General features: G+C 48.2%; 1 protein-coding gene across 21 annotated transcripts in view; it reads right to left on the bottom strand.

Annotated features, from left to right (window-relative positions):
• Positions 1 to 2,865: 2,865 nt before the first annotated feature.
• Positions 2,866 to 27,535, bottom strand: part of ARHGEF10L (Rho guanine nucleotide exchange factor 10 like) — a 153,462-nt gene continuing 128,792 nt past the window's right edge. For all 21 annotated transcript variants that reach the window (XM_083750136.1, XM_083750130.1, XM_083750137.1 and 18 more), the window contains 3 exons: positions 20,364 to 20,538; positions 8,301 to 8,423; positions 2,866 to 4,653 (listed from right to left, as the gene is read on the bottom strand). In XM_083750136.1, the coding sequence (XP_083606262.1) occupies positions 4,127 to 4,653; positions 8,301 to 8,423; positions 20,364 to 20,538 (825 nt within the window). In that variant the 3' untranslated portion in view covers positions 2,866 to 4,126. The remainder of the gene's footprint in view (positions 4,654 to 8,300; positions 8,424 to 20,363; positions 20,539 to 27,535) is intronic.

Raw genomic sequence — 27,535 nt, forward strand, 5'->3', positions numbered from 1 at the left:
GTTGCCGGGAATATAATTGAAAGGCGAAAATGAAAATGAAATTGGAGTTATCGAGAAATCGGATTTGGGATGGATTTAACAAGCTGATTTAAACAAAAAATAAAAACCTGCCTCGCTTGCCGACACAGGAATTCTCTCCTGGCTCAGAGGCCCCCCCCTCCCTCTTTTCATCCCATTACTGCCTGTTTTCTCACTTACTCATCTGTACATAAACACATCGAGTTGGGGGACCCTGCTTTTCCACCCATCGCTACACCTCTTGCTGTGTTCCTTCGCTAGCCCTGTGCCAAACTCTCCTGAGCTCTGCCAGTGACCTATCTAAGTCCAGTATTCCAGCATTGCAGGCAGTTGGACTAGATGACCCGTGGCGTCCCTTCCAAGCCTACCATTCTATGGTTCTATGTCCCAGAGAGCAGGATGTGAACCAATGGATTCAAAGGACAGGACAGGGAATTCCAAATAAACACAAGGAGGAACTTTCTGGTGGTAAGAGCTGCTCGACAGTAGAACGAACTCCCTTGGAAAGTGGTGGACTCTCCATTGGAATTTTTCAACAGACGTTGGGTGGCCATCTGTCAGGGATTCTTTAGCTGTATTTTAGAGGGTTTGACTCAATTACCTTTGGGGTCCCTTTCAACTCTACAGTACTATTAGTCTGCAAGGGGCGCGGGTGGCGCTGTACTCTAAAACACTGTGCACTTGGGCTTGCCGATCGGTTCGAATCCCATGATGGGGTGAGCTCCTGTTGCTCTGTCCCAGCTCCTGCCAACCAATCAGTTTGAAAGGACGCCAGTGCAAGTAGATAAATAGGTACCGCTGTGGCAGGAAGTTAAATGGTGTTTCCATGTGCTCTGAATTCCATCAGAGTGTCCCGTTGTGCCAGAAGTGGTTTAGTCCTGCTGGCCACATGACCCAGAAAGCTGTCTGTGTACAAACACCGGTTTCCTCGGCCTGAAAGCAAGATGAGTGCCACAACCCCATAGTCACCTTTGACAGGACTTAACCGTCCAGCGGTCCTTTAGCTTTACCCTTTTACCTTCTATGAGTCTATTATTTGCATAAGCCACCTCGAGACCCCTTTTAGCCAAAGAGGTTAGGGTAGAAATACCATAAGGTAAGACGCGGGTGGCGCTGTGGTCTAAACCAGAGCCTAGGGCTTGCCAATCAGAAGGTCGACAGTTTGAATCCCTGCGGTGCTCTCATTGCTTGGTCCCTGCTCCTGCCAACCTAGCAGTTTGAAAGCACATCAAAGTGCAAGTAGATAAATAGATACCATTCCAGCAGGAAGGTAAACGGTGTTTCCGTGCGCTGCTCTGGTTCGCCAGAAGCGGCTTAGTCATGCTGGCCACATGACCCAGAAGCTGTCTGCAGACAAATGCTGGCTCCCTCGGCCAGTAAAGCGAGATGCGCGCCACGACCCCAGAGTCATCCGTGACTGGACTTAACGGTCAGGGTTCCCTTTACCTTTACCTAAGATAAACACAACAAATGGGCTACGACATTTAGTCAGTTAATTTGGGTCTTTCTTTGCTTCTTTTAAGATACCTTTCCATTACAGATTTAAAAAGCTAGCCATGTGCAAAAGCCAGCTTCAGAAGGAAAGCTCCCCTCCTGTGTGCAAGAGAAGAAAGAACTACATACCCCCCAAAGGACACCTGTTTTACCTGCAGCAAAGAAAGCAAGGCCTCCTCTCTTCTTAAAAAATGGCTCATTTCCCCACCACCTGTACAAATTTATGCAGATTTTATGCATTGCGGTTGCAATTCCAAACACACCTCTGAGGGAGTCGGCTCAGTGGGGCTTACTTCTGAGTAAACATCTACAGATGCACACTGAAACTCCCACAAGAAATCCAGGGAGCTTTACACCGCAGCTCTTAAAACACGATTTCCCCGGCTGTTTTTCACACTGAGAAGCTCCAGACGCACACATATGACGTCCGTCCCAGAGGACACAAACAACGACAGTAAAGATGACTGCTGGCAGCCCTCCATATCCTCTTTGTGCTCCCTGTCTTTTTTTGGGGGGGGGAGGGAGATCAGGGGCAGCTGCCCTGTAGCTCCACAGATGTCGCTAGACTAAATTTCTGATAATTCTGGACCATAAGCTGTGCTGCTGGGGCTGCTGGGAGCCACAGCTTTTCAGTCCCTGAACTGGACCATCACTTCCCTTTACTGCCCTTAACTTCCTCCATCACTTGCCTTCATTGCCCTTAATTTCCTCCACTACCTGCCTTTACTGCCCTTAACTTCCTCCATCACTTGCCTTCATTGCCCTTAATTTCCTCCACTACCTGCCTTTACTGCCCTTAACTTCCTCCATCATTTGCCTTCACTTCCCCTAACTTCCTCCATCACTTGCCTTCACTGCCCTTAACTTCTGCCACCACTTGCAGTTATTACCCTTAACTCCCTCGCCTTCACAAAGTTGGGTAAGCGAGGCGCTGGGCATTGGAAAGGCAGTGCAATTGCTGGGGGGGGTTGTCCTCAAATTTTGGCATCCCTTCCACATGCCCCACATCACAAGGCAGCGTGCGGCCCATGGGTTTTGTGTCGAAGTACTGTTGCGGCCCACTTGGAATGAAAAGCTGGACCACCCGGAGAGAGGGGCAAGGTTTGCCACCTGTGAGGTCAGGTAAGCTTGGGCCATCATAGGCACCCCACAAAATTGAGTTTCCAGCTCATCTCTTCTCCCATGGGGCACCCAGCCACTGGGCACCTCCAGCGTTGCTTGAGAAATGTCTCCGCATCTCATCGTACGACAAAACACTTTGCTTAGCTGGCGGGATTCTAATCCGAGCCCGGTAGGAACAGACACACCAGCTGTCAAGGAGATGTCAAAGCTTCCAGTGCAGTTGATGTCTCATTTTTCCAAACACCTTTATTCCGGCATCCCGAGATGCCCCCACGCTATATACAGATTTTATTTATACAACATAATAATGTACATGGTTTTTAATATTACATATATATATTCACACATGGATACACAAACCCTCATGCCGCTATTGGGGGGGGGGAGAGAAGAGGATTCAGTGGGGGGAGTGGGGGGAATTTTGGCCCGCCTCCAAAGCCCGCAAGGAGGGTGCCAAGTCCTATGCCATCTGGAAAGTTCTTTTTTAAAACCGCAAGCTCGTTTTGTAAGTATGGGGAACGGCTGCGCATAAGAGGTCCGGAGTTGTCTCCGACTCAGAGTAGATCCGCTGAAATGAACGTCATTCCTTTCAGTGGGTGTGCTCCGAGTCAGAATACACAACCCCTTGAACTGCAAAAAAAAAAACAAAATCTCTCTATTTCGTACAGTGCGATCGCACCTCAAACATATTTAACTTGCACAATTTCAATCACTGAAGTCCAGTTGGCTGAAATCCCACAAGATAAATACAGGCAAGGCAGAGAATTTAAAAGCTCCTTCTGCACTGCTCAAGGCCCTCTCAGGGTGCCGTCTCCAGAAGTGAAGGAAAGCTCTCCCAAGAAGTCGCACAGTCCCTGAAAGATCTCACAAGAGCGCCCCAGAACTGGTGCACCATTTTGCCAGGGTTTCCCCAAGCAAGGCAGAGACCTTGAAAGCTCTTTTTGCTCCAGGTCTGCTTGGGTTCCCCAATGCAAAAAAGAGTTTTTAAGCTCTCTGCCTTCCTTGGGGAGGCAAGGCCTTCTTGGCACACCAGCTCCGGAAACCTGGGGATACTTGAGTGAGATCCCGCAAGAACTCAGATGACCCTGCGAGGTCTTGCAACAGCCAGCCCACTCGGCGCTCTGGCTAGGGAAGGACTCAGAAAGCTGGGGCAGCTTGAACATACGGTTTTTGTGTCTATGCAGAAATCTCAGAAGCAAACTCCCATGTGAGATGCGATCATACCGTTTGTGTGTGTTCCAAACAAACAGGGAGGCTTGAAGCGTGTTCCAATCGCGATAGAGAGAGGGGGGGGAAAGTAGAGAAGGAATTTGAAGCCTCTTTTAGGCAAGATGTTTTTCCCCCAAAACATTTAAGGAGGAGGGGGGAGAGTCCATGGGGATGGGGGGAATGCAGCCACCACCTTTGGCGAGCCCAACACACCGTTGCAAGGTGTCCCAAAGCAAGGCATTGTGGGAGGGGTGGCCGGCCAGCCAATAAGAGGGGGCCGGGGTTATAGCATCAGTGGGACCTGCCATATCAACAAGGTACTGTCTGTCTCACTGCTGGCTGGCGGCTTGCCATTGGAGTTGAAGTTCCGGTAGCCTCTCCCGCCAGAAACCACAGCCAGGGAGGAGATCTCCTTGCGGTGAGCATCGCGGGCGCACGGCCGGTTGTGGACCCAAATGTCTGGGTCATCGGCCATCTCGTAGACGGAACCGTCCTCCTCGGTGTGCTCCGGGGCATTCCCGGTGGAGGGCGCCTCTCGCATCGAGAGCAGCTGCCCGGGGAGGTGAGAGGTGGAACGGAGGCGGTACTGCAGGAGAATGCCCTTTTTCCGGAGCTCCCTCATCTGAGGGCTGTTCTGGGAACCCATATCTGCTGGTTTGCTGTCTGGCTTTTCGTCCTTGGCAGATACGGGATCCGCAGAGGGGTCATCCTCCTTGTCGCTCTTGAGAATGTCCGGGGCCAGGGTGCTGAGGGCGACAGCCAGGAATTCCACCGGGCCACAGTGGCCGTTAAGGGACACCATACCTTTCCCTGAGCAGTGGAGAGAGAAACGCATGAGCCCTTTTAGGAACACAGAAACCAGCTTCATAGATAGCAGAAATTTGTTTTAGGAAGGGCAGTAGTGGTGCAGTGGTTAGAGAAGAAGAAGAAGAGTTTGGATTTGATATCCCACTTTATCTCTATCCTAAGGAGTTAAACCCCACAACGGGGTGAGCTCCCGTTGCTCGGTCCCTGCTCCTGCCAACCTAGCAGTTCGAAAGCACGTCAAAGTGCAAGTAGATAAATAGGTACCACTCCGGCGGGAAGGTAAACGGCGTTTCTGTGCGCTGCTCTGGTTCGCCAGAAGTGGCTTAGTCAAGCTGGCCACATGGCCTGGAAGCTGTACACCGGCTCCCTCGGCCAATAAAGCGAGATGAGCACTGCAACCCCAGAGTTGGTCACGACTGGACCTAATGGTCAGGGGTCTCTTTACCTTTAAGGAGTCTCAAAGTGGCTAACATTCTCCTTTCCCTTCTTCCCCCACAACAAACACTCTGTGAGGTTAGTGGGGCTGAGAGACTTCAGAGAAGTGTGACTGGCCCAAGGTCACCCAGCAGCTGCATGTGGAGGAGCGGAGACGCAAACCTGGTTCACCAGATTATGAGTCTACCACTCTTAAGCACTACACCACACTGGATCTCATCAGACTGGGACAGTGCTTCCCAAACTTAGGTTTCCAGTTGTTGTTTTTGGACTACAATTCCCATCATCCCTGACCTGCTAGCTAGGGGTAATGGGAGTTGTAGTCTAAAAACATCTGGAGACCCAAAGTTTGGGAAACACTGGGCTAGGACCTGGGACAGACCAGGGTTCAAATCTGCCCCTCACTCAGCCATGAAGTTCACTGGGTGACCTTGGGCCAACCCCTACATCTCCCAGGCTAGCCTACCTCACAAGGTGTTTTTGGGGATAAAAGGAGGAGGGGGAGAAGAGCTACCTTGAGCTCCTTGGAAGGAAAATGTGGGATTATAGAAATGCAACAAATGAATAAATAAGATGAAGCAAATGCAATTCTCCCAACCCAGCTCCGAAAGCAAAAATCTAATGTCCGCTTCCCCTCCAACAACATGTGTCGTGTGACTTGGCCACATGAAGACACTCCTCCCCCCCACAAAAAAATCTGTGCAATAAAATGATGGGATGGTAGCCATCTAAGTCCTACTTAGTGTAGATCCATTTAAATTAATGGAAGGTGGTAGACTCTGGGGCTTGTTTGCCTTGCTGTCTGGGGCAGCTGGGAGCCAGAGTTTAACAGCACCTTGAGAGATGCAGGTCCCTCACTGCTGCAACCTCCTTCACCCTCTGACCATCACTTGCCTTTGCTGCCCCCTAGCTACCCCTATCTGTATCCAGGGCAGCTGTCTACCAGCTCCATCTGGTACGCAGGCTGAGACCCTACCTGCCCGCGGACTGTCTCGCCAGAGTGGTGCATGCTCTAGTTATCTCCCGCTTGGACTACTGCAATGCGCTCTATGTGGGGCTACCTTTGAAGGAGACTGCTAGACTGGTGACTGGGGGCGGCTGCCAAGACAATATACCGTATTTTTCCCTCTATAACACGCAGATTTTTTCTCCTAAAAAGGAAGGGGAAATGTCTGTGCGTGTTATAGAGCGAATGTGTGGTCCCTGGAGGCGAAAAATCAGCCAAAAATCAAATCGCAGCGCTTCACGGAGAAGAGAAAACTGAAAAGAGGAAGCGGCTGCTTTCCTGCATTCTGCCTCAGGGTCTTACTGCCCACCCTCCTCTGTTTCGTTGCTGTGTTTGCTGAAACGGAACAAAGAGCAGGGAAAGCCCCTCCCCTCCAGGCAAGCTCCGGTGCTGCTGAGGGAGAGAGAGAGGGGAAGGGAGAGAGAGGGGGGGAGGGAGGGGGAGGGAGAGAGAGAGGGGGGAGGGAAAGAGAGAGGGGGAGGGAGGGGGAGGGAGAGAGAGAGGGGGGAGGGAAAGAGAGAGGAGGAGGGAGGGAGAGAGAGAGAGGGAGGGGGAGAGAGAGAGAGAGAGAGAGAGAGAGAGAGAGAGAGAGAGAGAGAGAGATGGCTGGCTTGGGTGGGGGGAAACTTTTGCCTTTCTTTCCTCCAACCAGTTAAATCCCTCTCCTGCATTCTTAGCCAGCTGCTTCTCTGCACACCCCTCTCATGTCCCTTCTTTGTTTTTCCTTCGCTCCCCACTTAAAATGTGGTTACAAAGCATAGATCCACATGGATCCTCAGGATCTTTGCATTGGGTCACCCCAAATTCACCATCAGATCACATAGCATGTCCATGGCTACAGCCTGCCCCCCCCCCAAAATCACGCACCCACTGTTGCCTGGGGCTGCAATGGTGCAAAAATGTGGTTACAAAGCATGGATCCACATGGATCCTCAGGATCTTTGCATTGGGTCACCCCAAATTCACCATCAGATCACATAGCATGTCCATGGCTACAGCCTGCACCAAAAAAATCACGCACCCACTGTTGCCTGGGGCTGCAATGGTGCAAAAACGTGGTTACAAAGCATGGATCCACAGGGATTCTCAGGATCTTTGCATTGGGTCACCCCAAATTCACCATCAGATCACATAGCATGTCCATGGCTACAGCCTGCACCAAAAAAATCACGCACCCACTGTTGCCTGGGGCTGCAATGGTGCAAAAACGTGGTTACAAAGCATGGATCCACAGGGATTCTCAGGATCTTGCATTGGGTCACCCCAAATCTTGCATTGGGTCACCCCAAATTCACCATCAAATCACATAGCATGTCCATGGCTACAGCCTGCACCAAAAAAATCACGCACCCACTGTTGCCTGGGGCTGCAATGGTGCAAAAACGTGGTTACAAAGCATGGATCCACAGGAATTCTCAGGATTTTGGCATTGGGTCACCCCAAATTCACCATCAGATCACATGTCTGTGGCCACAGCATGAAGCCCAAAAATGATACATCCACTGTTTCATTCAGAATGTTTTTTCCCTTGTTTTCCTCCTCTAAAAACGATGTGCGTGTTATGGTCAGGTGCGTGTTATAGAGCGAAAAATACGGTAACACCGGTCCTGAAAGACCTACATTGGCTCCCAGTACATTTCCGAGCACAATTCAAAGTGTTGGTGCTGACCTTTAAAGCCCTAAACGGCCTCGGTCCTGTATACCTGAAGGAGCGTCTCCACCCCCATCATTCTGCGAGGACACTGAGGTCCAGCTCCAAGGGCCTTCTGGCAGTTCCCTCACTGCGTGAAGCTAAGCTACAGGGAATCAGGCAGAGGGCCTTCTTGGTAGTGGCGCCTGCCCTGTGGAATGCCCTCCCATCAGATGTCAAAGAGATAAACAACTACCTGACATTTAGAAGACATCTGAAAGCAGCCCTGTTTAGGGAATTTTTTAATGTGTGACATTTTAATGTATTTTTAATCTTTGTTGGAAGCCGCCCAGAGTGGCTGGGGAAACCCAGCCAGATGGGCGGGGTACAATTAATAAATTACTATTACTATTACTATCACAACTCTGACTTATTCTAATGCAGGCATGGAGGACCAGTGGCTCTGGGATTGGACTCCAGTTCCCATTATCCTGGCAGGGGCAGGTGGGATTCTGAGCCCTGCCACATCTGGAAGACCACAGGTGTTCCCCATGCTTGCTGCAACAGAAGGAAACTCACCTGTGATCTTGGGGATCCCCTCCAACCTGGGCACAGGCAAAAGGACCAAGATGCCTTGGTCGGTGCCAACCCAGAGGAGGCCCTGGCAAATCAGAAGGCTGGTGACGCGGACATTCTTCTGGCCTGTGGGAAGAAAGGGAAGGGCAGATTAACTGGAGGAGCAGAAGCTGTGACCCATTTTTGGCCTGTAAAGGTAGATTAGCCACAAACTACCCCAAACCATTCATCCTGGGACTTCTATAGCCATAGGGGACATCTGCCAGCAAGCAGAATGAAGCAACAGGAGACAGGAACAAGAAAGCGAATTGTACATCAAATTCAATGTTGTCATCACAGACTGGCAGAAGTCAGCCCTACCTGTAGATGATGCCGGGGACTGAGCCTAGGACCTTCTGAATGCCAAACAGGTGATCTACTGCTGAGCCCTTCCCCCAATGGCAAGTCAACCAAAATATCCCGACATAAATTAATCTCATTACTATGAGCTGAGATCTGTTAGAAGCCCCCTTTAAACTGTTTAGAAACTTATTCACATATGCGACTACAGCGGCAAGAATGTTACTCGCCCCAAAACGGAAAGAAGCAGAAGTCCCAGTAAAGGAAGAATGGATACAAAAACTTATGGGATATGCAGAAATGGTGAAACTTATTGGAAGAATAAGAAATCAAGATAACAAACTTCTTATTTTAAAAAATGGAAATGGTTTATTGAGTATTTACAGATAAATTGTAAACAGATAAGAACGTTGGCAGGATTACTGTGGTTTTATGAGTATGAAGCAGATAAATAAATGAGCAAATTAAGTTAATTTGGATATGCAGAAGATATTAAAAATAAATTTAATTTAAACCACAGAAAGAGGGGGAAGGAAGTCGAAGTTTGAAATGTTAAAATGATTTTAAAATTAGTGAAATGTATAAATCTGAAAAGCATAAATAAAAAAGAGGAAGAGGAAGAGGAGGAGGAGGAGGAGGAGGAGGAGGAGGAGGAGGAAGAAGAAGAAGAAGAAGAAGAAGAAGAAGAAGAAGAAGAAGAAGAAGAAGAAGACGACGACGACGACGACGACCTCCCAGGGCTACAATTCCTAGAGTAGATGAACAGTCAACATCTCTTCTCGGGGATCTCTGGGAATTATACTTCCACAAGGGGAATATTATTGGGACGTGGGTGGCGCTGTGGGTTAAACCACAGAGCCTAGGACTTGCCGATCAGAAGGTCGGTGGTTCGAATCCCCGCAATGGGGTGAGCTCCTGTTGCTCGGTCCGTGCTCCTGCCAACCTAGCAGTTCGAAATCACCCCTAAGTGCAAGTAGATAAATAGGTACTGCTCCAGCGGGAAGGTAAATGGCATTTCCGTGCGCTGCTCTGGTTCACCAGAAGCGGCTTAGTCATGCTGGCCACATGACCTGGAAGCTGTATGCCGGCTCCCTCGGCCAATAAAGTGAGATGAGCGCCACAACCCCAGAGTCAGCCACTAATGATCAGGGGTCCCTTTACCTTACCTATGGCATGGGTGCCCCTTCCTTGCCAAAGGAGATGAGCCCTGCATTGCTTTCCACTCCAAGGGGACAATCAATTGGTTAACCCACTGCTGCAAATTAACATGTTTTGAGTGTCAAGACAGATTAGCTCTCCTGTCTCTCTGGTTAGCAACAGCATCAACGATGAACGGGAGGGAGGTCAGGCATGGATCCCACCCAACAGCTGAAGCGGAGAAGCAATCGAACAAGAGAGGGAGTTCGTAAGTTAAGAGTTAGAGGGGGTGGTTCCTATTCAGCAACACATCCAGTAGCCCATCCCCCGGCAGGGATGGGAAAATCTGTCAGTGTTCTGGGTTCCTCGATCTTATTTTCAAATGAAAACATGGGGCACAGTTTGAATTACAGCAGCCGAACAAAAACAGAAAGCGAAATAAAGGATCATTGTATTTGATAAAAATATGTTATATAAAGCCACATATATTGGGGGGGGGTAGAAACATCATGGAGGAAAGGCTGGGAAGTCAAAATATCGAGAAAAACATAGATTGAAAATTTGTGAAAATAAAAAAAAATTCTGTGCCAAAATTAAAACTATTCCAGCTCCTCGGTCAATTTCTGTTTCCCCTTTTTCAAATCTTTAACTCAGTTCTCCCCAGTTGCATGTCAGTTTGAGATATTATACACAAACAGAGAGAGCCCTCAAGAAAATTCATGAGCTTTTAGAGCAAATTTCGCCTAACCATTTGCAATTTTGCCTAAGATACACTCTCCTTATTATTATCTTTTACAAAGTGATTTCCCCTAACAGAACTTGCCTTTTTGTGTATGTCACTAACACACATGTACATTTTGCACCCCTGTAGTGTATGCACTTCTGAACCTGTGACTTGGCGGGAGAACTTCACTGCAAAATTCGAAGGAGAGCAGATCTCGAAGGATCCCTGCATTTCATAGAATCACAGAATCATAGAGTTGGAAGAGACCACAAGGGCCATCGAGTCCAACCCCCCTGCCAAGCAGGAAACACCACCAGAGCACTCCTGACATATGTCTGCTTAAAGACCTCCAAAGAACGACATTCCACCACACTCCTTGGCAGCAAATTCCACTGTCAAACAGCTCTTACTGTCAGGAAGTTCTTCCTAATGTTTAGGTGGAATCTTCTTTCTTGTAGTTTGGATCCATTGCTCCGTGTCCGCTTCTCTGGAGCAGCAGAAAACAACCTTTCTCCCTCCTCTATGTGACATCCTTTTATATATTTGAACATGGCTATCATATCACCCCTTAACCTCCTCTTCTCCAGGCTAAACATGCCCAGCTCCCTTAGCCGTTCCTCATAAGGCATCGTTTCCAGGCCTTTGACCATTTTGGTTGCCCTCCTCTGGACACGTTCCAGTTTGTCAGTGTCCTTCTTGAACTGTGGTGCCCAGAACTGGACACAGTACTCCAGGTGAGGTCTGACCAGAGCAGAATACAGTGGCACTATTACTTCCCTTGATCTAGATGCTATACTCCTATTGATGCAGCCCAGAATTGCATTGGCTTTTTTAGCTGCCACGTCACACTGTTGGCTCATGTCAAGTTTGTGGTCAACCAAGACTCCTAGATCCTTTCACATGTACTGCTCTCAAGCCAGGTGTCACTCATCTTGTATTTGTGCCTCTCATTTTTTTTTTTGCCCAAGTGCAATACTTTACATTTCTCCCTGTTAAAATTCATCTTGTTTGTTTTGGCCCAGTTCTCTAATCTGTCAAGGTCGTTTTGAAGTGTGATCCTGTCCTCTGGGGTGTTAGCCACACCTCCCAGTTTGGTGCCATCTGCAAATTTGATCAGGTTCACAATCCACAAGCTCCATGTCTGGCTCTGGGGTCTGCGGAGCCCTAAGCCTGTAATGGACTTGAGCCTGTTCAGATCTTAAATTCATAAGGCCACGTCTCTCTTAGAGCATAAGGAAAAAGTTGGCCGGAAAGTGGGAGAGAAGATGAAAGACTGGAGGAAGGATGCAACGTTTGATTTCAGCAATGCTGTTTTTTCCCTGTGTTTCTCCTGTAAGGCTAGTTTCTTAATAACCGGGTTGCGACGACTTCTGTCATCCATATAAAAAGCTGTTAGCTCCATCAATAAGCAGAAAAGCCTATTGATTAGTTCAGAAGAGAGTCTAGCTGATTGGGGGGGGGCAGGTCTTCTGCAATGCAATTGCTTTGTCTTAATAGACAGACCTTTACCCTAATTGTAGGGTTTGATTTTCTTCCACAACGTATTGTTTCAGAAAATGATAATGGGACATGATAATATATAATAATATTTCTAATCACTTGCCCTTCGCCCTAAGTTCCCAGGACAGGTTGCGACATTAAAATGCAACATTGCAGCACGGTGCCAAAATCAATTTAAAACAACTTACAATCACAGAAATAAGGTGAGTGCTATAAATATACACCTTGACTGTCAAAAGCTGGGCAGGAAGAGGTTCAGCATTCACATGAAACTGTATATTGAAGGCACCAAGTGGTCTTCGGTGCAATGACAGTTTCACAACCATGACTGCAATCGCGGAGCAGGAATTCTAACATCGGCTGGTAGGTTCACCCATAAACGCAAGCCAAATTTAATTCCTCCCCACCCGTAATAAAAGGGAAATATAGATGAGGATCAAACTGGTCTATCTCTGCCTCATCACCAAACAGCAGATCCCCACCCAAGGAGGATTCCTGAATAACTAGGAAGGCAGAAAGCAGTATTCTTCCATCAGCAAACCTTTTAAGTGGAGATTTCTAGCCTAGGTTTTCTTCGTGTTGGACTGGAAATGGTATTTATATCTGTTTTTATGGCTGCTGTTTTATGGCTAATCACTTTGGGACATTTCACGGGAAGGCATTCATAAAGCAAATAAATAAAGGCGGGCCGGAACAATTAATTCGGCAATATTGGTCTAACGGCACAAATTCTATTCTCAGAATCGCCGAGACGGTTGTATGTTTGGGTCTTAACGGTGTTTTATTTCATTGATTCATACAATGAATTTAATTAGGAATTATCAAGAACTGCTATCTTAATGCAATTAGTGGAGCGAGGGAATGATATGATTTTGGGGGGGGGGCAGCGAAAGATCCGCAAAAGGAAAATGGGGGGAAACACAGAGGCACATGTGAATCTGCTTATTTTAGCTAAATTGTCTCGCGCCAGAAAGCAGAACCTGTTTTAATGAGAACCGGTGACCTTTCATTGTTTATTAGAAAGGTTTTATTTTCCCCCCCAGAAGCCAAAAAATCAAACACTTCTACTTGAAATTGAAGATCGTGGATGGGATTCATTATAATAGCTTAACAACGGATATATGTTTGCAAATTTTATAATAAAAGTGCACACGACACCCACCCACTGCAAAACTCATTTGATCCAAGACCACAGAACAGGGGTGAGGAGCATAGGTGGTCATTATCCCCAACCTTGATCAGGTAGATGAAAGGTCCAAAAATGTCCATGGCTTTCCCCATCCCAGACTATCACTCACCTTCCCTGCCTCCCTAGCTGCCTCCATCAGAACCCTGCCTTCTTTGAAAGCAGGGGTGTAAAACATTGTGATGGAAGTAGCTGGAGGGGAAGTAAAGGAAATTGATGGTCCGGTTCAGGGATGAGGAACCTGGGGCCCTCCAGATGTTGCTGGATGATGGTAAAGAACAGTGGGCACTGGGGTCCAACAACATCTAGAGAGCTACAGGTTAGCTCCCCTCTGGTTTAAAATATCTAGCCCAGCTTCCTGTTCTTGCAGATGCCCTTAGTGGAAAGGCCAAATGCAAGACCTGGGTGGGACAACTTCTCCCTTCCTGTAATTCACAGCAAGTGGCCTCCATCAGTGGAGGGAGAAAATAGCAGTGCTGGATAGTAGCCATTGAGAGCCTGGTCTTCTTCCATGAATTTGTTGAATATGTGCAGAGGAGGGCGACCAAGAGGATGACAGGTCTGGAAATCAAGCCTTTGGATGAACGGATGTGGAAGTTGGGTGTGATTAGCCTTGGTCGGAGAACATCTAGAGTGCTGTGTTCAGTTCTGGGCAACACAATTGAATGAGGATGTTGACGAGATGGAATATGTGCAGAGGAGGGTGACTGAGATTATCAAGGGTCTGGAAACCAAGCCATATGAGGAGCAGTTGAAGGCGCTGGGTATGTTTAGCCTGGAAAAGAGGACACTGAGAGGAGTTATGATTGTTGTTGTTGTTTAGTCATTTAGTCATGCCCGACTCTTCGTGACCCCATGGACAAGAGCACACCAGACACTCCTGTCTTCCACTGCCTCCCGCAGGTTGGTCAAACTCATGTTAGTAGCTTCGAGAACACTGTCCACTCATCTCGTCCTCTGTCATCCCCTTCTCCTTGTGCCCTCCATCTTTCCCAACATCAGGGTCTTTTCCAGGGAGTCTTCTCTTCTCATGAGGTGCCCAAAGTATTGGAGTCTCAGCTTCACGATCTGTCCTCCCAGTGAGCACTCAGGGCTGATTTCTTTCAGAATGGATAGGTTTGATCTTCTTGCAGTCCATGGGACTCTCAAGTCTCCTCCAGCACCATAATTCAAAAGCATCAATTCTTTGGCGATCAGCCTTCTTTATGGTCCAGCTCTCACTTCCATACATCACTACTGGGAAAACCATAGCTTTAACTATACGGACCTTTGTCGGCAAGGTGATGTCTCTGCTTTTTAAGATGCTGTCTAGGTTTGTCATCACTTTTCTCCCAAGAAGCAGGCGTCTTTTAATTTCGTGGATGCTGTCACCATCTGCAGTGATCATGGAGCCCAAGAAAGTAAAACCTCTCACTGCGATATGATAGCCACCTTAAAATACCTGAAGGGCTCTCCCATGGAGGATGGAGCGAGCTTGTTTTCTTCTGCTCTGGAGGCTAGGAACCGAAACAATGGCTCCCAAAAAGGAGATTTTGAATGAACATCAGGACAATAAGAGCTGTTCAACAGAGGTGGCTATCAAAAGGTGGTGAACTCTCCTTCCCCGGATGTTTTTAAGCAGAGGTTGGATGTCTGTCTGTCGGGGATTCTTTAGCGTTGATTCCTACATTGCTGGGCGTGATCTCCCAACTCTAGAATTTCCATCCTCTTTCAATGTCCTCTAAGTGGGTGGCTGTTGCGGCCTCTTGTGAGAGCAAATTCCGTTTTTTAACTAGAAGGAGGACCCTGTCTCCAAAACCCACCAACACTCAGCCAGGGTGAGGCCGGCCATCCCACTCAACAGACGAGGTGGTCTCTCTCACAAGGGTTGCCGTGAAAGGACACCAATTTCATATAGTGATTTCTTAAGTCGGGCCAGGCATCCAACTGAGGGAATCTGTTGTTGATTAAATGCACATCTCTGCTGATTAAACCTGCATATATTTGCATATGAAAAGAGCGAGGACTTGTGGGGGAGGGACGAATGCAGGCTTTGCTTTTAGACGGCAGCCTGCTGTGACCACATCTCGGAAGAAGCCCCCACCCCAACCCGCAACATCCCCCCAGACACTCTGAACGTGGTCCCTGCCATCTCCAGCTTTCGTAAGTCACCTTGTAAAAAAATAATAATACTTGAAACCTTTCTAAAATGTAATGCCCGATCAATTAAAGGTAAAGGGACCCCTGACCATTAGGTCCAGTCGTGACCGACTCTGGGGTTGCGGCGCTCATCTTGCTTTATTGGACGAGGGAGCCGGTGTACAGCTTCCGGGTCATGTGGCCAGCATGACTAAGCCACTTCTGGCGAACCAGAGCAGCGCATGAAAATGCCATTTACCTTCCCACCGGAGTGGTACCTATTTATCTACTTGCACTTTGACGTGCTTTCGAACTGCTAGGTTGGCAGGAGCAGGGACTGAACAATGGGAGCTCACCGCCGACCTTCTGATCGGCAAGTTCTAGGCTCTGTGGTTTAACCCACAGCGCCACCCGCAATCAATTAGCAGGGCCTAAAATACCCCTGCGTAAATGGGGAGTTGCCAGTAAAGTGATTGGGTTTCGGTAGGAATCAATTGACCTGACCAATGAATTGATTAAAAGAAGGGTGAAGAAGCTCTGGGATGGGGGCTGGATGGAGCCCTCAAAAACCTCTCTGCCCTGGTCCTCAGAATGCTCACCAGGCCAGAACCTCTCACCACCCTGATTTTGTTTCCTCCCTTATCTTCCTGCTGGGTGGGACACATCCTTGAGGTCTGATGATGTCTCTTGCATGGAAGACGGAGATAGGTTTTTGTACAAAAGCAAGCCTGCTCTACAAAGGTAAAATTAGCCTCTACTGCCTTGCCGACTTTTCCTTCTAGCCCTGCCCTCGCATGCAGCCCTTGAAAATTATCTGGGAGGAAATGTGGTCCTAATGTATTAAAAAAAAAGTCCCCCCAGCCCTGGATTAAATGGCTGATGCCATCATTTCTAGGACAGGTTCTGCTTAAGGCACCCTTGAGCCACAAGTCTAACTCAGTAGATGTTTTGCAAGGATAAAGCACAGGGAAGGCAGAGAGCCACAGATTCCATATTACACTGGAAGGGCTGTAGCTCAGAGGCAAAGCTTCTGCTCTGCATGCAGAAGGAGTAGGCAAGGCCTCAGCCTTAAACCCTGCCGGCCAGTGAAGGCAACACTGAGCTAAGGACTAAGGGTCTGACTCCTTCAGAACTATGAGGACTAGAAGAACGCTTTGTTTTTAAGGAAAAGACTATAGCTCAGAGATAGAGCATGCAGAAGGCCTCCATTTCAATCACTAGGTAAGATCTTGGTCTGAACTCCTGGAGAGATGCCTGCCGGTCTGTGTGGACAACACTGGGCTCGATGGACCAACGGTTTGACTCAGCATAAGGCAGTAAGTTCCAAGCTTTTTGCAAGAAGAATTGAAGAGTAATGAATGGGAGCTACAAGAGGCGGCACACCCAGATCATAGCTATGCTGATAAGGCTGCTTCTGCCCCCTGCTCTTCGGGGAAGAGATGGCGGGTGGGACTCTTAACGGAGAATAAATATTTTATCTCGGAGGCTTAATGCCGCAACATCAGACTCCGTCCCGGCTAATAGATCTACCGCTTTTAAAAGGCCGGGGCCTCTCTGCGAGAAAGACTTTATTAACGGCCTGTCTAGTTAAAAAGGATGAGAGAGCTTAAGTTCAAATATGCATTAATACCAAAATTAAAACGCTCGCTCCAAGGGAAGGAGAAGAGAAGCAGTGATTCTTTTTTTAAAAAAAGGAGGTCTTTTTTAAAAAAGCTTTTTTTAAAAAAGGGAGAGAGCCATGAAACACTTTAAACAGCTAATGCATTTAGTCCTAATTGCACAATTACTCCATCTTGCAGATGGAAGAAAGTGGGGAGGGGAGAGAGAGGTCTGAGAAAGGCGCAGGGCAGGGTGACTGCAACAGAAATAAAATTAACAAAGAATTTGTGGTTGCGGTTGTGGTGGCAGTTGGGTTGACTTGGCAGATGGAAGGAGAGATGGAGCTATCAGGTCCAAGCCCACTTCTCCAAGAGCTGTTCAACAGTGGAAGAAAGATGGGGAACATGCAGGAGAAAGGATTTTGAGGAGATATGGAAGGTGTTTGTAGAATTTGTACAGTGGTACCTTGGGTGGTACAGTGGGACGCGGGTGGTGCTGTGGGTAAAACCTCAGCGCCTAGGACTTGCCGATCGCATGGTCGGCGGTTCGAATCCCCGCGGCGGGGTGCGCTCCCGTCATTCCGTCCCAGCGCCTGCCAACCTAGCAGTTCGAAAGCACCCCCGGGTGCAAGTAGATAAATAGGGACCGCTTACCAGCGGGAAGGTAAATGGCGTTCCGTGTGCTGTGTTGGCTCGCCAGATGCAGCTTGTCATGCTGGCCACGTGACCCGGAAGTGTCTGCGGACAGCGCTGGCTCCCGGCCTATAGAGTGAGATGAGTGCACAACCCTAGAGTCTTTCAAGACTGGCCCGTACGGGCAGGGGTACCTTTACCTTTACCTTGGGTTAAGAACTTAATTTGTTCTGAACCTGAAACTGTTCTTAACCTGAGGTACCACTTTAGCTAATGGGGCCTCCCGCTGCCACCACGCCACCGCCACGGGATTTCTGTTCTCAACCTGAAGCAAAGTTCTTAACCTGAGGTACTTTTTCTGGGTTAGCGGAGTCTGTGACCTGAAGTGTCTGTAACCTGAAGCATCTGTAACCCGAGGTACCACTGTACTGTTAAAACAGAAAGGGATCAAACCATCGCAAGAGGCGTTGAAAATTTGGGAGGTTGGATAGTTAGAATGGAATGGTCTCGGGGGTGGGGTGCACATTTTATTCTTATTTATTTATTATTATTACTTTGTCAAAATAAAGTAAAAAAACAACCAACAACAACAACAGCAGTGGAACAGTTAACCTCAGAAGGTGGAGGTTTTTAAACAATGATGGGATAGCATTCCGCCATGCATTCTTGAGATGTGATTCCTGCATTGCGGGTGAGGTGGACTAGAAGACCTTTGGTGGTCCCTTCCAACTCTACAATTCAATGAATCCCAGTTCAGGAAGTCCAGAGCTGGACATTCATGCACACCAAATGGCAGCCAAGTTTCCCTGCTTGATGACATCCTAGCCAGGGAGAACCGATCACCTTCTCTAAGTCCTCACTTCTGCTGCCTACCTGCTTCCATGGCAGAGATGCTTCTCGTAATCATAGAATCAGAGAGTTGTATGGGACCCCGAGGGTCATCTAGTCCAACCCCCCACAGTGCAGGAATCTCAGCTAAAGCATCCATGACAGGTGGCCATCCAACCTCTGCTGAAAAACCTCCAAGGAAGGAGAGTCCTGAGGGAGGCTGTTCCACTGTCGAACAGCTCTTACTGTTAATGTTCAGCAGCAAATCCACCTTTCCTTTCAATTCTGCCCATTTGATCTAGCCCTGCCATAGAATCGTATAAGTGCAGAGTTTGAAGGGACCCTGACAGTCATCTAGCCCAACCCCCTGCGATGCAGGAATATGCAGCTGCCCCATACGAACCTGCAACCTTGACATTATCAGCACCATGCTCTAACCAGCTGAGCTATCCATCCAAGGACCAAATGTTTGCCGTCTTCTTGGTGGGGGGCTGTATCAGACACATCACCTTGCTGACAAAGGTCCGTATAGTTAAAGCTATGGTTTTCCCAGTAGTGATGTATGGAAGAGAGAGCTGGACCATCGAGAAGGCTGATAGCCGAAGAATTGATGCTTTCGAATTATGGTGCTGGAGGAGACTCTTGAGAGTCCCATGGACTGCAAGAAGATCAAACCTCTCCATTCTGAAGGAAATCAGCCCCGAGTGCTTACTGGAAGGACAGATCCTGAAGCTGAGGCTCCAATACTTTGGCCACCTCATGAGAAGAGAAGACTCCCTGGAAAAGACCCTGATGTTGGGAAAGATGGAGGGCACAAGGAGAAGGAGATGACAGAGGATGAGATGGTTGGACAGTGTTCTGGAAGCTACCAGCATGAGTTTGACCAAACTGTGGGAGGCAGTGGAAGACAGGAGTGCCTGGCGTGCTCTGGTCCATGGGGCCAAAAAGATTTGGACACGACTAAATGACTAAACAACAACAAAATATCACGGAAGACAGAGCAAGCTTGTTTTCTGCTGCTCTAGTGGGTAGGATGTGAACCAACAGATTTGAATTTCAAGAAAAGAGATTCCAACTAACTTGATGACGATAAGAGCCATTTGACAGTGGAATGGACTCCCTTGCAAGGTAGGGGACTCTCCTTCCTTGGGGGTTTTCGAACAGAGGCTGGCTGGCCATTTGCCGGTGATTCTCTAGCTGTGACTCCTGCATCACAGAAGGTTGGGCTAGATAGACTCTGGGTGCTTTCCAACTCTACAACTCAGTGATTCTCTAACAGCTGGGAGAAGGCTTCTCTGGGTTATGTCTAACGCTAGTCCTACTCAGTGTAAAATCTCCAACATCAACTTTGTTGGACTGGTCATGTTGTTTGGATGCCTGATTATCATCCTCCAGAGCAACTGCTCTATTCCAAACTTAAAAATTGAAAGCATAATGCCGGTGGTCGACAAAAAAGGTTTAAAGACTCTCTCAAGGCAAACCTTAAAAAAATGTAGTATAAACACCGACAACTGGGAAACACTGGCCTGCAAGCGCTCCAACTGGAGAACAGCTTTTACCGAAGGTGTCATGGGCTTTGAAGATGCTTGAAATCAGGACGAAAGGGAGAAACGTGCTAGGAGGAAGGCATGCTTGGCAAACCCTTGCCGTGATCAACTCCCACCCGGAAACCAATGTCCCCACTGTGGAAGGATGTGTGGATCCAGAATTGGCCTCAACGGTCACTTACGGACTTACTGTTAAAACCATGTTTATGGAAGACAATCATACTCGGCTATGAGGGATCACCGAAGAAGGAAGGAAGGAAGGAAGGAAGGAAGGAAGGAAGGAAGGAAGGAAGGAAGGAAGGAACCCACTGAAATTCAAGGAGATCCTCTGGTAATTTCAATGAATAAAACTTAGTTGTCCCTCCCAGACATGCATGGCCTCACAGTGGTGCCAATTTTGGCTGCCAGGCCAGGAATATCCAGAGCTATTGTCACTCTTGGTGGTCCCCTGCCTACCTGGCAGGGCAAAAGTGGTCCGCGTGGCGATGTTGATCTCCTGCAGATGCTCAAGCGTTTCGGTGTGGAAGAGCCGGACGGAGGAGCCACAGGAGAAGGCCATCCACACGCCACTGCCCGCCTTGATCATGTGGGTGACGCTTGCTTCTTCCTCCGGGTGGGCCTCAAACGTTTGCTGCAAGGAAGGGAAGAACACAAGGTCAGGAGAGCCTTGTGGCTGGATCAGGCCCATCTGGACCAGTAACCCTCTTCGTGGAGTTGCAAAGGGTTATTGTTGTACTGTAATCATCATCATCATCATTTTGTTATTTATACCCCACTTCCCTGATAGATGGCCATCTAACCTCTGCTTAAAAGCCTTCAAGGAAAGATAGTCCACAACCTCTCAAGGAAGACCTCTATGAAGGGCAGAGTTAAACTGCAGAACTCCTTCCTGCAGGAGGCAGTGCTCACCACCAACTTGGATGGCTTTAAAAGAGGATGATGATGAGGTAATAATAATAATAATAATAATAATAATAATAATAATAATAATTACTTATACCCTACCCATCTGACTGGGTTTCCCCAGCCACTCTGGGTGGCTCCCAACAGAATATTAAAAACACAACACAGCATTAAACATTAAAAACTTCCCTAAACAGGGCTGCTTTCAGATGTCTTCTAAAAGCCAGATAGATGTTTATTTCCTTGACATCTGATGGGAGGGCATTCCACTACCGAGAAGGCCCTCTGTCTGGTTCCCTGTAACTTTGCTTCTCGCCGGGAGGAAACCACCAGAAGGCCCTCAGTGCTGGACCTCAGTGTCCAGGCTGGACGACGCTCCTTCAGGTATACTGGGCCGTGGCCATTTAGGGCTTTTAAAGGTCAGCACCAACACTTTGAATTGTGCTCAGAAACGTACTGGGAGCCAATGTAGGTCTTTCAAGACTGGTATTATGTGGTCTCGGCAGCCGCTCCCAGTCACCTGTCTGGCTGCCGCATTCTGGATTTGTTGCAGTTTCTGGGTCACCTTCAAAGGTAGCCCCACATAGAGTGCATTGCAGTAGTCCAAGCGGGAGATAACCAGACCATGCACCACTCTGGTGAGACAGTCTGCGGGCAGGTAGGGTCTCAGCCTGCGTACCAGATGGAGCTGGTAGACAACCGCTCTGGACACAGAATTGACCCACGCCTCCACGGACAGCTGTGAGTCCAAAATGACTGCATTGCTGCTGGGGATTAAATTTGGGGCTTTCTGGAGGCAAAGCTGGTGCTCTGCACCTACTGAGATACCTCTGCTTCCAACAGCCCTCTTCTAGGTTCTTATGTGATGTTCAAACGGATCAGCACTCAGCTGCCCAAATTTGCCATTAGGATGGCGGTCTGTCACGTCTGTGTACTAGATCGCCTCACCCGACTCAGGGGAATCTGATAACCTGTCCTTTTCGGGCGGCCACACCAGTCAACTCTTTTCTGCTCTCCCTGCCATGGAGAGATCCAGAAGCAGAGATGCCCACAAATCCATTGCTTGTTTGCAAATCCATGGCAGCAGCAAGAAGCTGGCATCCAAGCTATCAGAATTCAATTTTTGCTTAAGAGCGGAGGGAGGGGAAGAGAAGGGGAAATGGATTTTCGTTGTTGCAGATCCCAAGAAGTCCACCTGCACACATCCTCCCTGGGGTTTTTAGGGAAGGGTGGGGGGTGTTATTCAGCAAGTGGAATGGAAGCAGGCAAACAAACCAACTGCAGCGATGGACTCACAAAGATGCAATTACCTAAGAATTTAATTCACCGGCCTGTCAGGTTCCAGTTTTCTCTCCCCCTCTGACACATCAGGCTTTTGCAAGCCCTTCTGAGGCTCAGCACAGGAACCCGACAACCCCAATAAATCCCAGGCAGAGGGCAGCTCCCTTTTTCAACCAGCCTTTTTACATGGAACGACAAGGACTAGAAACTTGTTTTGTTTTTCAGGAAAGGGCCACCGCTTGGTGGCAGGGCCCATACACCTGTTATAAGAATTTATGGTTTTCCCAATAGTGATGTATGGAAGTGAGAGCTGGACCATAAAAAGGCTGATCACCGAAGAATTGATGCTTTTGAATTATGGTGCTGGAGGAGACTCTTGAGAGTCCCATGGACTGCAAGAAGATCAAACCTATCCATTCTTAAAGAAATCAGCCCTGAGTGCTCACTAGAATGACAGATCGTAAAGCTGAGGCTCCAATACTTTGGCCACCTCATGAGAAGAGAAGACTCCCTGGAAAAGACCCTGATGTTGGGGAAAATGGAGGGCACAAGGAGAAGGGGACAACAAAGAATGAGATGGTTGGATGGTATTCTTGAAGCTACCAGCATGAGTTTGATCAAACTGCGGGAGGCAGTGGAGGACAGAAGTGCCTGGCGTGCTCTGGTCCATGGGGTCATGAAGAGTCGGACATGACTAAACGACTAAGCAGCAACAATATATATATATATATATATATGTTCACAAATGTACTAAGCAAGCACATACAAATACATATAGACCACATGTCTGAAACCCACAGAAAAGTCCTGAAAGCATTTTCTCTCTCCCTCATATATTTCTCTGCAAGGTCGAAGGAAATGGGGAGCCTCCCCATTGTCTCTTTGATCACAAACCCTGTCTCAAGGGCTCATTTATGATATGAAATAGGGTGAGCCTGTGACCTGGAGTCAGGAGTTGAGTAGTTACCATAACAAAAGAGTGGCCAGGATGCCCAGGTAATCCAATCAGGTAACCTGGCAGAGAGGAGAAAAAACAACGCACTCAGATTTCTGTTGTAGTCCGCTCCATCTCTGATGCACCTGGGGGATGGTCTTGGGCTACACCCCTTCTGTGATGTATGTATGATGTTTCTGGGGATGGTCTTGAGCTCCAGGGTGGGCAATTTCAAAGTCTATATAAGGGCTTGCACACCTTTGTCCTTGGTCCACCTCGTCTCTCCTGTGGGGGGGGGGGGAGAGCACCCTTTAATAAAGATCAGGCTTATAGCCACTTTGCTTTCATATATCCTGGTCTGGTCTCTGTTCATTTCCTGACCTGTTTGAGCCTTAAAAGGAACACTCTCTCCGAAGGTCCAGTCTTCCTTAAGAAGCTGACCCCCTTGAAGCATGAGTAGGGAAACTAAGGCCCGGCGGCTGGATCCAGCCCAATCGCCGTCTAAATCAAGCCTGTGGGTGGTCTGGGAATCAGCGTGCTTTTACATGAGTAGAATGTGTCCTTTTATTTAAAATGCATCTCTGGGTTATTTGTGGGGCCTGCCTGGTGTTTTTACATGAGTGGAATGTGTGCTTTTATTTCAAATGCATCTCTGGGTTATTTGTGGGGCATAGGAATTTGTTCATTTCCCCCCCAAAATATAGTCTGGTCCCCCACAAGATCTGAGGGACAGTGGACCGGCCCCCTGCTGAAAAGGTTTGCTGACCCCTGCCTTGAAGGGACCCCTCAATATTCTTATTTCACACCCCACAAGAAAGGAACCAGGTTCACACCCCCCCCCCCCACTGCATCTTGAGGCAGGCCTTGGGGAAGAAGACCCCCACCTGAAAACCCGGAAAGCCGTTGCTGCCAGCTAGTGCAGACATTAATGGGATAGATGGACTCTTTTTTAAGGCAGACTCATACATGCCTCTGTCCTAAGGCAGGGCTAGCCAACATCAATATGGCTCCTATCAGTCGCTCTGCTTTTGCTCTGGCCCCTGGATGGCTGCACAGGATAGAATGTGGCCCTCAGGCCAAAAGAGGCTCCCCAAACCCCTAATCTCTTTAATACAGCAAATGCTTTCACCCCAATTCCATTTCCACCCAAATAGCAAAACTACCGGGGATGTTTTGTTACTATACAACCCTTCTCTGCCCTCCTTTCTTATCAGTACTGTAGCAGCAATCACCTGCGATCGTCAAACTTTCCCCTCATTCACCATGTAGGCAAGTGTGGTGGCCGACTGCAATCCAGCCCATAAAACAAAGGTGACATTTTTACACCGGGCTGTTTTTGGAATTGCAGGTGGCCAAATACTTTGAAAGAAAGAAAGAATTGTTAGGAAACCTCATGGGAGAATGAGAGAGACGCCATTGGCGTAACTTGGTGAACTGGAAATTAATTAATTAATTAGTTAATTTGGGTATATAACTGCAAACTGTTTATTATTATTGTTATTGGTTTTTATTGATTTATTGGTTTGCATGTTGCTTGTATAGGATATCTTGGCTTTTTAAATGTTTGATGTTTTGTGTTTTATATGTTGGAAGCCGCCCAGAGTGGCTGGGGAAACCAAGCCAGATGGGGAGGGATATAAATTATTATTATTATTATTATTATTATTATTATTATTATTATTATACCTTGGGTTTAGTACTTAATTTGTTCTGGAGGTCCGTTCTTAACCTGAAACTGTTCTTAACCTGAAGCACCACTTTAGCTAATGGGGCCTCCTGCTACTGCCGCACCACCACTGCACGATTTCTGTTCTCATCCTGAAGCAAAGTTCTTAACCCAAGGTAATATTTCTGGGTTAGCAGAACCTGAAGCGCCTGTAACCTGAGGTGCCACTGTATTAGCCATCCCACAAAAGCAAAACTAAGGACCAACCCCCATTCAGAGGAATTCTTAACTGGAAACAGCTCGGAGGCCCAGATCAGTTATCACGCTTGTATACTGCTCTTTATTCCTACAAGTTGTGCCCCTCTCCTCTCTCCTCCTCACAGCAGCAAGTGGCCTAGGGACAGCAAAACCTCTCGATCTGAGTTCAACTAGTAAAGTTACAAGGTAAAAAAATCTGGCTGCTAGTCCACATGATTTGGCCGCTTTGGTTAGACATCTGAACCAATCCAAGAGGTAGACCACAGCTTTGAAGTCCTTCTGTAAGAATACAGTGGAACCTTGGGTTACAGATGCTTCAGGTTACATACGCTTCAGGTTACAGACTCCGCTAACCCGTAAATAGTACCTTGGTTTAAGAACTTTGCTTCAGGATGAGAACAGAAATCGTGCGGCGGTGGTGCGGCGGCAGCGGGAGGCCCCATTAGCTAAAGCGGTACCTCAGGTTAAGAACAGTTTCAGGTTAAGAATGGACCTCTGGAACAAATTAAGTTCTTAACACGAGGTACCAATGTACCTTTGGTGGGCGACTGGAGCTCTTGGGGATTTCGTTCCCACAGGAGGGAGCACATAGATTGGGGAGGATAGATAGGATGGATATAGATGGAGATCAGGATTTCCCAAATGTGGGTTTCCAGCTGTTTTCGGACTATAGGTCCCATCTTCCCTGAGTACGGGTCCCATTAGCTAGGGATGATGGGAGTTGTAGTCCAAAAACAGCTGGAGTCCCAAGTTTGGGAAATACTGGTTTAGAGTGTCAGACTAAGAACAGAGAGAGACCAGAGTTCAAATCCCCCCACTCGGCAATGAAGCTTCCACTGGGTGATCTCAGGGGCCACTCATTGTCTCTCAGCCTAACCTACCTCACAGGGCTGTTGGGGGGATTAAATGAGGAGGGGGAGAAGCATGTCATCCACCTTGAATTCTTTGGAGGAGAAGGTAAAGGTAAAGGGACCCCTGACCATTAGGTCCAGTCGTGGCCGACTCTGGGGTTGCGGCGCTCATCTCGCTTTATTGGCCGAGGGAGCCGGCGTACAGCTTCTGGGTCATGTGGCCAGCATGACTAAGCTGCTTCTGGCGAACCAGAGCAGCACACGGAAACACCGTTTACCTTCCTGGCAGAGCGGTACCTATTTATCTACTTGCACTTTGACGTGCTTTCGAATTGCTAGGTTGGCAGGAGCAACGGGAGCTCATCCCGTCACAGGGATTCGAACCGCCGACCTTCTGATTGGCAAGTCCTAGGCTCTGTGGTTTAACCCACAGCGCCACCTGCGTCTTGGAGGAGAAGGTGGGATATAAAAAGCAGCCAGCAGCTGTCCAGGTTTCAAGCAGGTAATCTCTCCCGGTCCTACCATTGGGGATTGAACCTGTGACCTTCTGCATGCCAAGCAGATGTTCTGCCACTTTCCCTGATGACAGAAAAGCCTGCCAGTTTGCAGGTGAGGTTGCGAAACTGCTAAAAACTGACATGGGGATAAATGGGGGTGTCAAGTCCACCCCCTCTAAGTAACCCACTCGCTGGCTTCTCTCCGGCTCCTGCGAAACACCCTTACTATCGACCGTTTTATTCGATTTCTGTACCAGTTTTTTTAATACAAAGATGACTAGGGCGGTTTACAGTACAAAAACACGAAGTCGTAAAAGTATCATAAAACATATCATAAAACAACATTTTTCAAAAAGAAAATGATCCGGCTGCCTGCTTCCACCTCCAAAGGATGTTAGTGTGCAAAAAGTTACCCTTGATTTATGTGACGAATTGATGTAACAGCACGCAAAGATCCCGGGCTGTTGGATCAGGCCAAAGGGGGAAACCTGCAAGCGGGTTTGAGCACAATTTCACTCTGCCCTCCTATCTGTGTTTACAGCAACGGGTATTCAGAAGCAGAATATGGGGGGGGGGGCAGAATACGGCCATTGTGGCTAGTAGCCCTCTCCTCTGTGAACCTGTCTAATCCTTTTAAAGTCATCTAAGTTGGTGGGTGGAATGTGGGTGGTGCTGTGGGTTAAACCACAGAGCCTAGGACTTGCCGATCAGAAGGTCAGCGGTTTGAATCCCCACGACGGGGTGACCTCCTGTTGCTCGGTCCCTGCTCCTGCCAACCTGGCAGTTCGAAAGCACATCAAAGTGCAAGTAGATAAATAGGTACCGCTCCGGCGGGAAGGTAAATGGCATTTCTGTGCACTACTCTGGTTCGCCAGAAGCAGCTTAGTCATGCTGGACACATGACCCGGAAGCTGTACGCCGGCTCCCTCGGCCAATAAAGCGAGATGAGCGCCACAACCCCAGAGTTGGTCACAACGGGACCTAATGGTCAGGGGTCCCTTTACCTTTACTAAGCTGGTGGGCATCCCTGCCTCCTGTGGCAGAGAGTTCCATAGTTTAACTCTGCGCTGTGCGAAGAAGGACTGAATCTTCCCACATTCAGCTCCATTGGAGTTTCAGGGTTGCGACACATAATTTTACATCAAGTCGCCTCTTCCCCCGCCCTTTCTCTAAACTAAAAAGCCTCAAATGCTGAGGCCTCTCCCAAGGAGGGAGCCCCCTTCACTTTTTAAGGCTGC

The sequence above is a fragment of the Podarcis gaigeae genome (assembly GCF_964106915.1).
Source record: "Podarcis gaigeae genome assembly, chromosome: 8".
Taxonomy (NCBI): Eukaryota; Metazoa; Chordata; class Lepidosauria; order Squamata; family Lacertidae; genus Podarcis; species Podarcis gaigeae.